Source organism: Nymphaea colorata, chromosome 4 (genome assembly GCF_008831285.2).
Source record: "Nymphaea colorata isolate Beijing-Zhang1983 chromosome 4, ASM883128v2, whole genome shotgun sequence".
Lineage (NCBI taxonomy): Eukaryota > Viridiplantae > Streptophyta > Magnoliopsida > Nymphaeales > Nymphaeaceae > Nymphaea > Nymphaea colorata.
Genome location: NC_045141.1, coordinates 19832504 through 19842509, shown reverse-complemented (window position 1 = coordinate 19842509; position 10006 = coordinate 19832504). Strand labels below are relative to the sequence as shown.

At 40.3% G+C, this 10006-nt stretch overlaps 2 protein-coding genes across 2 annotated transcripts; both read right to left on the bottom strand.

The window, feature by feature from the left end:
• Nucleotides 1-496: 496 nt before the first annotated feature.
• On the bottom strand, nucleotides 497-2167 carry LOC116253228 (pentatricopeptide repeat-containing protein At1g06140, mitochondrial-like). Its single transcript, XM_031627995.1, has one exon. It carries the CDS (start codon nucleotides 2165-2167, stop codon nucleotides 497-499), a length of 1671 nt encoding a protein of 556 aa, XP_031483855.1.
• A 617-nt stretch (nucleotides 2168-2784) lies between these two features.
• Nucleotides 2785-9224, bottom strand: LOC116252778 (uncharacterized). Its single transcript, XM_031627304.2, has 11 exons — nucleotides 9099-9224; nucleotides 8458-8697; nucleotides 8273-8365; nucleotides 8096-8179; nucleotides 7749-8005; nucleotides 4593-4719; nucleotides 4277-4521; nucleotides 3987-4190; nucleotides 3807-3899; nucleotides 3596-3703; nucleotides 2785-3505 (listed from the first exon to the last, which is right to left on the bottom strand). Exons 2-11 carry the CDS (start codon nucleotides 8687-8689, stop codon nucleotides 2942-2944), a joined length of 2007 nt encoding a protein of 668 aa, XP_031483164.1. The 5' UTR covers nucleotides 8690-8697; nucleotides 9099-9224; the 3' UTR covers nucleotides 2785-2941.
• Nucleotides 9225-10006: the final 782 nt, after the last annotated feature.

Sequence of the window (10006 nt, the reverse complement as noted above, 5' to 3'; positions counted from 1 at the left end):
TTAAGTGTCAGCCAGATATGCTGATACTGTGGGAGCTTGAGATTTTCCCTCCTTTTCCCCTAATGAGCAAGGAGATGCGCCATAAGTATTGAACTGCAGACGTCCTTTGATTCAGAAAGCTTCAAAACAACTCAATAGTTAGTTGGACAGAACTCTTATGGCCTTCTTCTTTTCAATTTTTCTTTTTCTCTTCGTTCTGGAACTCCAAAATTCCCTTCAAAATTAAAATAACTTTTATACCTTAAAATGCTGTTTCCATGTCTATAGCACATGATTCCTATGAAACTTTCACGGCTAGAAGCACAAAATAATTTCTTTCATGAAATAAAGAAGGTAGCCAATTCATGATTAGCTGGGGACAATCACTATATCTAAAACGGCCACACTGTTTTCTGACTGATGACTAAGCAGCAAAGGAGATGCCACAATCATCACAGTGTTGTGGGCTGCCGAATTTGCTATGTACTACTGCAGTTCAAGAATGGAGTCTATCTGCTTACACAGATGAGCTACAACCAGGAGTTTTCTGGAAGATTTTCTCTATCATAATCGTCCTGATTCTTCTCACTTGGTCCCATAACCCTGCATCCGCATAGATGTTGGAGAGCAATACATATGCATCAGCTCGGTCAGGCTCCAAGATGAACAGCTTTTCAGCTGCTCGTTCTGCCAATTCTATGTTCTTATGCATCTTACAGCCACTCAGCATTGCTCCCCACATGCTAGCACCAGGTTCAATTGGCATATTCGCTATGAACGATTCTGCTTCAAGAAGATGGCCAGCTCGAGCCAACATATCGATCATGCAAGCATAATGCTCTTCGGAAGGTGCAATCCCGTAGTCGCTGATCATGCACTGAAAGTAGTACCATCCTTCATCCACCAATCCAGAGTGGCTACAAAGGGACAGTAGTGATACGAATATGACTGCATTTGGTTTGTGGCCTTCTGCTATCATTTGTTCGAATGCAGCCAGTGCTTCATGGCACTTTCCATGCATTCCATATCCAGCAACCATCGCACTCCACGAACAAACATTCTTATCCGTTATCGCGTTGAAAACTTGGCACGCATATTGCTCACAACCACATTTCCAATACATATCTATCAAGGAAGTGCCTACGATCACATTGACTGCAAGACCGCTGCGAATCGAGAAAGCATGGATGCTCTTACCAGTTCTCCAGGCACTCAAATGCACACAGGCCGCAAGAGCACTAGAAACGGTGACTGCATTTGGCATCTCCAGCTCAACGAGCATTGAACGAAAAAGATCCAACGCTTCTAAGGATTTGCCGTCCAAGACAAATCCAGATATCATGGCAGTCCAAGCAACAACATCCCTGTGCTGAATTTGATAAAAAATATGAAATGCCCATTTGACCAACCTGCATTTCGCATACATATCGACAAGGCAAGTACTCAAAAACAGGTTGGAGCACGTGAACCCCATTCTTACTGCATATGCATGCAAACACCTGCCTTCTCTACTAGCACCGAGCAAGGCACAAGCCTGGAGAAAACCAATTACAAGAACAGGCTCTAGTTTCACACCATCTTCCTGAATCTTATAAAAGAGATGCATAGCCTCTCTTCCCCTACAAGATTTCACATATCCTTTTACCAGAACGCCGTACAAGACAGAGTTCCTTTCAACCATCCCGTCAAACAATTGGCGAGCATCATCCAGGCAGCCGAATCCTGCGTACACGTCAACCAAGTTAGGGGCGACATAGGCATCTCTGTCTAAGCAAATTTTGATGGCATCTGCGTGAATAAGCTTTCCCACGTCCACGCAACACAATTCCATGCAAGCCTTGAGAGCAAATACCAGAGAGAAGGTGTCCCCAAGCAGCCCCTCCCTTCTCATAAGCTTGTAGAGGTCCAGAGTTTCTGAAGGCAACTCACGTTTGGAGTAGCCGGAAAGAATGGTATTCCAGGAACGGTTGTTCCTCTGAGGAATTTCATCGAATGCTTTGCGCGCGTCCAGGAGGAGACAAACCTGAACATAAGAGTCGACGAGTTTAGAGCCAAGAAAGCGGTGGCTGTGGAGGCTGTTAAGGACCAGTTGCGCATGCAATTGCTTGAGAGCTTTGATGGTCTTGCAGGCTTCCAAGAGATCACCCAAGGCACGGATCGTGGTTCGAGTTGGAGCAACCGACAACATGTGCTCTCGCCTGAAAGGATCACTTGCTTGCTCATTTTCGGCTGATTGAGATCAGGCCATGAGTTGTCCTCTGGCATCAGAGAAAAAAACTTGAAAAATACCTCATGGAGGAGGCGACAACAACTCGAGGCTAGGTTTGAAACACTACAGTGGTCCTCCAAATATCGGTCAAAACGGGGCCCTGCTTTGAGCAATATCAGCGGATTCAGCATTGCACCGACTAATATTTACATAAAACGTTTATTATTTAATTCAATTTTTTATAGCTAATACGACCCGTTACAAAACTATGCATATCAACAATATATATCAATTGTTAAGGTTTTCAATAAAATTTTCACTTTTCTGCTAACCCGAGTAGTAGTTTTTTTTTTTCTATTTTCTATGCAAGCTTCTCATTTTCTCATTTTAAATACTGCATGTGATCTTGCATTATCTACGTATATTCAAAATATGGTAACATGTGGACTACGAGTTCATTCAAACATTTGAAGGATGTTTCAGGTTTTTGGCTAACACGGTCACACACAAATAACATAATGGAGAGAGAGAATACAGCCCACCAAAACAGTACCCACAGGGCCCCTCACTCGTTTTTTCTCGTAAGAAATCATAAGTGTGATGAAAGAAGAAATATACAAGCATACCACAATGTTTGGCTGGCAATGCCGTCAGTTAACTGAAACAGTGCCCGTCTACACAACTATGCTTGGTAATTTTGCATCCAAATTTTGCACACAAATAGCAATTTCACTTTACAACACGAGGACTGTCTTACTGGACATTCGTCAAGATATCCATCATTTTGTTTATCTGTTTTTTCATTTTTTCATTCTCCTGCTGCAACCGTTGGTTTTCTTGTGATGTTTCGTCCATCTGCCTTCGTAGATTACTTATCTTTTTTTCTGCCTCTTTCAATTTATCATTTCCCAGCAGCAGCTGTAGGTTTTCCTGCCACATTTCTTCCAACTGCTTTTCTAAAGTACTTTTTTCTTCCACTTGTTTTGCTTTTTCTTTCTCTTGGCGCAACTGCTGGTTCTCTTGCTGCAAGTTCTGGTTCTTTTGCTGCAAATTCTGGTTCTCTTGCTGCATTTGTTCTATCTGTTTTTGTAGATCATTAATCATTTGTTCTGCCATTGCTGCTCTCATTGCAGATCTTGCAGCCGATTCAGCACGGCTTGGGTTTGGACCATAAAAGTCAGATGGAACAGGACCCAGCCCATACGTTCTCACACGCCCATATTGATCTCTTCCCATGACTTGGGCAAAAATATTATCTTTAGTTGTTCTGTCTTGTGATTCCACTGGAAGTTCAGACAACAGTCTGTTGAACTCTGCCTGCACATGAACGCAAGTTTCAGCTAATAATTGCAGCATTTAAAATCATGACTAGCAAATGGGAACCAACAATCTCGTGTAAGAGCTTACAATTATTTTGCTTGCTTTATCATCCACGAGTTGGCCACCCTTTTTCTGATGGGTTTTTATGAAAAACTCAACTCTGCTAGGCTCTGCCCCATCTGATGTCCGAGCTTTCTGCCCTCATCAAACAAACGATAGCGTCGCTTGGTTTAGACAATTTAACTTCAAGAAATAACATAAACATGCAGGCTAAATTAAAATGACAACAATAATTTACCTCCTCTTCACGTATACGTGCAAAGCTCTTTGTGCCTGTTGTATGGATGCAAGTTTGTTTTGCCCGATTAGCTTTGTTTCTTTCGCACAATTTCTACATGAAACAAACACAAAGTATAAACCTAAGCATGTGAGAAATTACACAATCTGATAGGTCAGCATCAGTATTCTCAGAACATACTGCTCCCTCCTCCGAGCTCCAAAAGCGCACCAGTGCTGTCCATTGATCTGGCAAAACCCGTTCGTCACAGTCTGCTAGTCGCTCCTCATCAGTTTCATGGGTGTCATAGTGCTCCTTCTTAAGACTAGACTTCCAATTTTTCCATTTTGTTGACAAAGACATCATGACCCAACGCCTCATGCATTTGTCGATGTCAAATTTTTCCTGCATATTTAGGCTCCTGACAATGCATACTTGCATATGTTCACAAGAAAAAACAGAGTTCAAAACAAAAATATAAATTCACATACCAGAAGACAATTCCACATTTTGTCCTTGTATATCTGTGGCATCATTCTCCAATCTTTGTAAGTAAGAGGTGCAATGCATCCATTACGGGCTATTGTGCCCATGAAACTTGAGAGTTTGTTTGCATTGTCCCCAATTGCTTGCCCAAGCTCATTGTTCATCACTTTAATTTTTTGACCCTTTGGCAGCAAAAGTACATCCAAGGCTCGAGTAGGGCCTCGCTTTCTTCGTGAACAATTTGCGGAATCTTTTAAAAGAAAAATGTTAAAAACAAGGGAAATACACATCATAGATGTGAGTTTTAAATTCTAACCAAACCTTTAGAATATTCCTGCAAGCTGCTGGGTGAAGAGGGTGCCTCCGTCGGAGATGCATGGGATATAGGTTGAACTTCCTCCAATAAGTTAGTGATAGCAGACATGACATTCGCCACCTCCTGCAAAGTCTGCCAAAGGACTAGTGAATCATAAATCTAGACAGGAATTTTTAAGTGGGGGAAGAGAGAGAGAGTAAAAAAATGAAAAGAGTAAGAAAAAAATAATTGTTATCAGGCCAACGTAAAAATGAAAACCAGTGCTGCAAAAAGAAAATAGAGAAACATACTGAGGATGTCTTCTATGTGAACGTGAAGGAGTGTTTAAGACAAATGTGACAATATAAATAGACATATGTCCAACAACAAGGGAATTAAAAAAGTCTTGTTTTAACCAGATTTTATATATATTAAAGTCCAGACTCTGGATTTTTAAGGTATGGTTTATCCAATCTATACATCAAGAAAGCATAGTCTTTTTCTTCAATGGTCTTCAGGCATGTAAATCACAGTCTTATGGTTAGATTTGGAGTAAAAAAATTGCACATACAACCCTTTTGTGCGGGGCAGCTATCCAGACATCATATATCTAGATGGCAAGATACAATACATCCAATATGTATGGAGATGGCCAATTTTATGTTTTCCATTTTTTTGCATCTTTTAAAGCCCCTTTTCAGGATTTAGAAGGTTATAGATGCAATCTTTATGGTCCTTCATCCCAGAGCCATCTATGCATCGTCCAATTAAATCAAGGACGAATTACAGAACTGAAAATCAATGGCCAACAAGCTTTTCTTTTTCACATTCTCAAGATCTCCTATTTTATGCTTAATACAAAACGACAGTTGATATCTGACATTGGAGCACATACTGCCCAAATGTATATAAATGGAGAAGACAGACACTATTAGTTATTTTGTTAGTTGATCCAATTGGCTATTTTGAGTTCCATTCTAGCGGAACCTCAACTCAACCAATTCATCCACATTTCATAATGCAAAGATCAAATTAGTTTTAGCCTGTACCTATTTAGCGGTGTCATGTATATTGAAAGGCCTAGAAGAAAAATTAGCATCGAAAAAGTAAAAATACTCAAAAAAATAGTGATAGTCGGTTCGGCAGAAAAAAATTTACCTTTAATGTAGCATATCCCATATCTGTAATATATTCAAGTGGGAAAAACAACTGAACGGTTTAGTGATTCATCAGAGTACATGGTAGAAGTATGCTAATGGAAGGGTTCAAAAGTCATTCTCTTATTTTACTTGTTTCCAAAAGTATGAAACAACTCCTAGTCAACTTATTCAAGTCTCCATTTCTATGGGCCTGAATACAATTCTCAGGGCAAACACAATGATGACTACTTTTGACAAGTGTCAAAACATAACCTATAGAGTTCATTAATAGTAATGAATAAGTGCATATCTTATTAAAAAAACATAAGGACTTTCCTATTTTCAGACAAAAAGTGAAATAGAAAAGACAATTAAGAAGAAACATCCTCTTGTTATAAGAGAACATGATTCAAAACCTTTTCTTCATCTTGATGAAAACTAGAAATTACCCTGAGAAGCTAGAATGTTAACTACTAATACCCACAAATATGCATATAATACTCACCTTCAATGACTGCTAAAAGCCTAAAAATATGCCCAACAAAAAAGGGAACATTTTGTTGGATAAAGTCTATTCCTCATTCTAATGGTTTGTTGCTCCATGAAGACACTTTCAGCTTCTTAAATAACCGCTTTGCCTACTTTTCTTAATGTCAATTTGCGAAAAGCAAAGGAGGAAAAAAGACCAGGAAAGATGTGTTGGATTCAAATTTTAAACAATTTTAATGAAGAAAGAAATGAAATTAGACCATGCAAAGCTGTTTAGATGCACCAGTCATCATGTAGTATCAATGGGTGAAATTGCAAGCAAGACAGATTAAAGAAATGAAAATTATTTTTACATCATGCCCTCCGCCTTTTTAGTAAAGAAAGAAATCCCCCCATATCTAAAGCTCAATAAGATAGAACAAACCTAAGATGAGCCAAGGAGGCACACTTTTTGCCATACACGTCCTTCATGATCAACTACTCCGGTTACAGAAAAAGCAAACACATGACAAGTTGGCATGTGAAAACAGCTTTAGTCGATGTCCATTGAACTTATGAGTGACAACGACAGGCCCTCAATTCAATTACACGATGCCAAAAAGATGAACAAAAAGAAGGTCTTCTAATTAATAATCTAGAGAATGATGCCTAGAAACATTGCAGTAGGAACGCAATAACAGGTGATTAAGAAAAATGAAAAGATATAAAGAAGAAAGAAGTACAACAAATACAATTTATTTTTCTATAGTATTGTCTAGTTAAGCTTTGTTAGACTGCCTATTTTAACATAGAGCTTCAGCTTTTAGATTATAATCGATAAGCACACCACAAATAGCAAACAATCGAAGGACTTCCAATGAAGGTAAAGCACATTTGAATGAGAAAACTGTAGTCTGTTATCGAGAATGAACCAACATCATCATTTGTTTTTTCATTCTGGCATTTAAGATATTAACACCATTCACCATAGATTTGTGTGATCAAAGAAGAACAAACTAAGAATAAGCACCATTTGCCAATTACAGTGTGTAGCAATAAAAAAAACATTACAATTTCTTTCAATCCTTCTTCAAATCATTTAAGACAAAATGATAAAAACTTGTTGAGGGTGAAAAAAGAAGGGTGGATTGAGAAAGGTAGACAGTCCTTCGCTTTCCTTGCTATTCATGTTCTGTGCATTTATAAAAAGCGAGGGAGGGTGCACTGGATGGCATTGGCATGATCATTATGGTAGCCAGCAAATGGAAGCAATGACCAGAAAACACTTAGTATCTCAACTCAACAATAGAGAAGCAGTGCGGCAGAAAAACCATAGGAGGTGGATTTCTTTTGGAGGCGGTCGGCAGTATCCATCTAGCTGCATTCCAGGTCTTACACTAGAGATGATTCGCCTATGTTTACCAGCCAAAGTCAACAGGATGACAGTGGTATGTGCAGACAAGGAAAATAAGCCTATTCTGCATTACATTTTTGCTCATTGACATGGTTCGTAAAAGGAAAATGCCAAATGCCTATTCGTTCCAATGCTAGACAGAAAAGAAACCGAGGCGTTACCGTTTGAATCGTTTCTAAAGATTCTTGTGAGGCAGCGGAACCCGTCAAGGAAGTTCCGGTATTATCCTCACCGCCACAACGGTTACTGGTATTGCCACCAGAGGTGGTGTTGCTCGTATCATTAGGGTCGTCATGATCATCCGCCATCACAATAACATCGTGATCGCTAGGATCATCCACCACGACAATAGCACCATGATCGTCATCACCACGAGCTTCCTCCTTAATGGGACCATAAGATTGCTCACCATCTAACCCTGAAATAGCAGTTACAGCGTGAGTTATGCACACCAATGTCCCGGGAACGAACTTGGTTGCAGCAACATCTTAAATCACCTATCTCATACCTTCCTCAGTTCCTTCTGCATTTGGGGATGGAGAAGCAGCAGCAGCCGCCTCCCCTCGACCATGAGACTGCCCACCATCTATATCTGAAATAGAAGTTGCAGCGTGAGTTCTGCGTACCAATGTCTCAGGAACGAACTTGGTTGCAGCAACATCTTAAATGATCTCCCATCTCTTACCGTCCTCAGTTCCTTCCGCATTTGGGGATGATGAAGCAGCAACAGCAGCCGCCGCCGCCTCCCCACGACCAAAAGACTGCTCACCATCTAAACCTGAAAGAGAAGTTACAGCGTGAGTTATGCGTACCGATGTCTCAGGAACAAACTTGGTAGCAGCAACATCTAAATGAACTTCTATCTCTCACCTTCCTCAGTTCCTTTCGCATTTGGGGATGGCGAAGCAGCAGCGGCCGCCTCCCCACGACCTCTCTTCCTTGGTTTGAAGCTGTCGGGCAAGGAGCATGTTTCAGTATGCACATCTGCAGCATTGGCTCGGGATCGGGACCTAGTAACTCTGCCCTTGTCGCCGGGCTCTGCGATGGGAACTATGGCGCTGGAAGATGTTATATGCATCAGGCGCTTTTTGCGGGCCATCATAAGACTGCCTATACACAAACGTCGCCTTCAGTAATCACACGGAAGAAAACATAATCTGTAAAAGAAATATAGCAGGATTGATTTGGAATAGGAAAGGAGAAACAGCAAATCATGTGGAGAATGAAAGGCGGAGCGAGAGAGAGATTTGGGAGCAAACCCGTCACCAACACGAAAAAGATAAAAAAGAAATCAAGAAAAACACCACCAACATTCAGAAGCTCCAAACGCACATTAACATTGAAACTTTTCATCACCAAAAAGAATCAGGAACGTAAATTTTACCATAACCACTTCTTTTCCTCTAAATAAATGCTGCCCAGCAGCTAGATTTACAGAAGAAGGAGAGGAAAGCGTAGAAACCACGAGGGGGCTTGTGAAAAAGGAAGGGGGAAAGAGATCGATCACATACGATACCAGATAAAAGAAATATATATGTAATCTGCAGCTCCCGGAGAGGCGCTGGCTTTGGTTAGGCGGGGGAGGGAGGAAACGGGGGCAGAAACGACGGAAAAGGGTTTTCGCTGCGCTTTGGTGACTTCGGCTTCATTTCCTTCAGTTACCCGTACGTTTTAAAGAAAGATTCATTTAAGTCCTCATCTTTTGTCGTAATTCCGAAAACGAGCTTCTTTGTAAGAAATCAACCTTTACTGACATTTGTTTGGGCCTGAACCTATGTATTTTAAAGGGCCGTTTGACGTTTGAAATACTTTATAAGTGTCACTTTAATGAATCTACTTTAAATAAATAGAGGATTGGAGCATATTCATAAAATACTAAAATTGTATGTCCATAAATTTACATAATTTTTAGAACAAACGCATGAAACATTCATGAAATATTCCGTTTACCAAACAACCCCAAGAGTTTTTCTTCCCTTACTCTTTAGTTTATTGTGCAACTAACTCTTTAGTCTGGTAAAAGGAGTCACGATACGAAAGCACAGATACCGACAGCTGACTAGATGAGTGACGATGGTTTTGAAATTATACTCAAAACTTTGGCTTCCCAAATGGAATATATCTTAAATTTATTCTCACACGAAGAGGCAGGAAGGATTTGTCCAAAGATGTAGAAGAAGATGAAACTCCTCGGAGAAATGAAATGAAATTGAAATTAGAAGCTCCTTCCCGCCCCCGCCTCCCTCTTCCCGTCCTCCCTCTTGTTCTTGCGGAATCTATTTGATAAATCAGAGTTATAGAACTGTTGATAGAGATTAGCTATCATTTCTACATTTTATAATTTTCATGCACCAATAATTTATGCGTGTGCCACTCGTTGTACAACACATCGGATGTCTAAATCCACGAGCAGAACTTA

Bases quoted from the DNA above. Each gene is read 5' to 3' on its own strand.
- LOC116252778 (XM_031627304.2), bottom strand. From the start codon at position 8,689: ATGATGGCCCGCAAAAAGCGCCTGATGCATATAACATCTTCCAGCGCC. The intron at 8,006-8,095 runs GTATGAGATAGG...CTGCTATTTCAG, and splicing joins TGCAGAAGGAACTGAGGAAG to GGTTAGATGGTGAGCAATCT. The intron at 3,704-3,806 runs GTAAATTATTGT...TGATGAGGGCAG, and splicing joins CACGTATACGTGAAGAGGAG to AAAGCTCGGACATCAGATGG.
- LOC116253228 (XM_031627995.1), bottom strand. From the start codon at position 2,167: ATGTTGTCGGTTGCTCCAACTCGAACCACGATCCGTGCCTTGGGTGAT.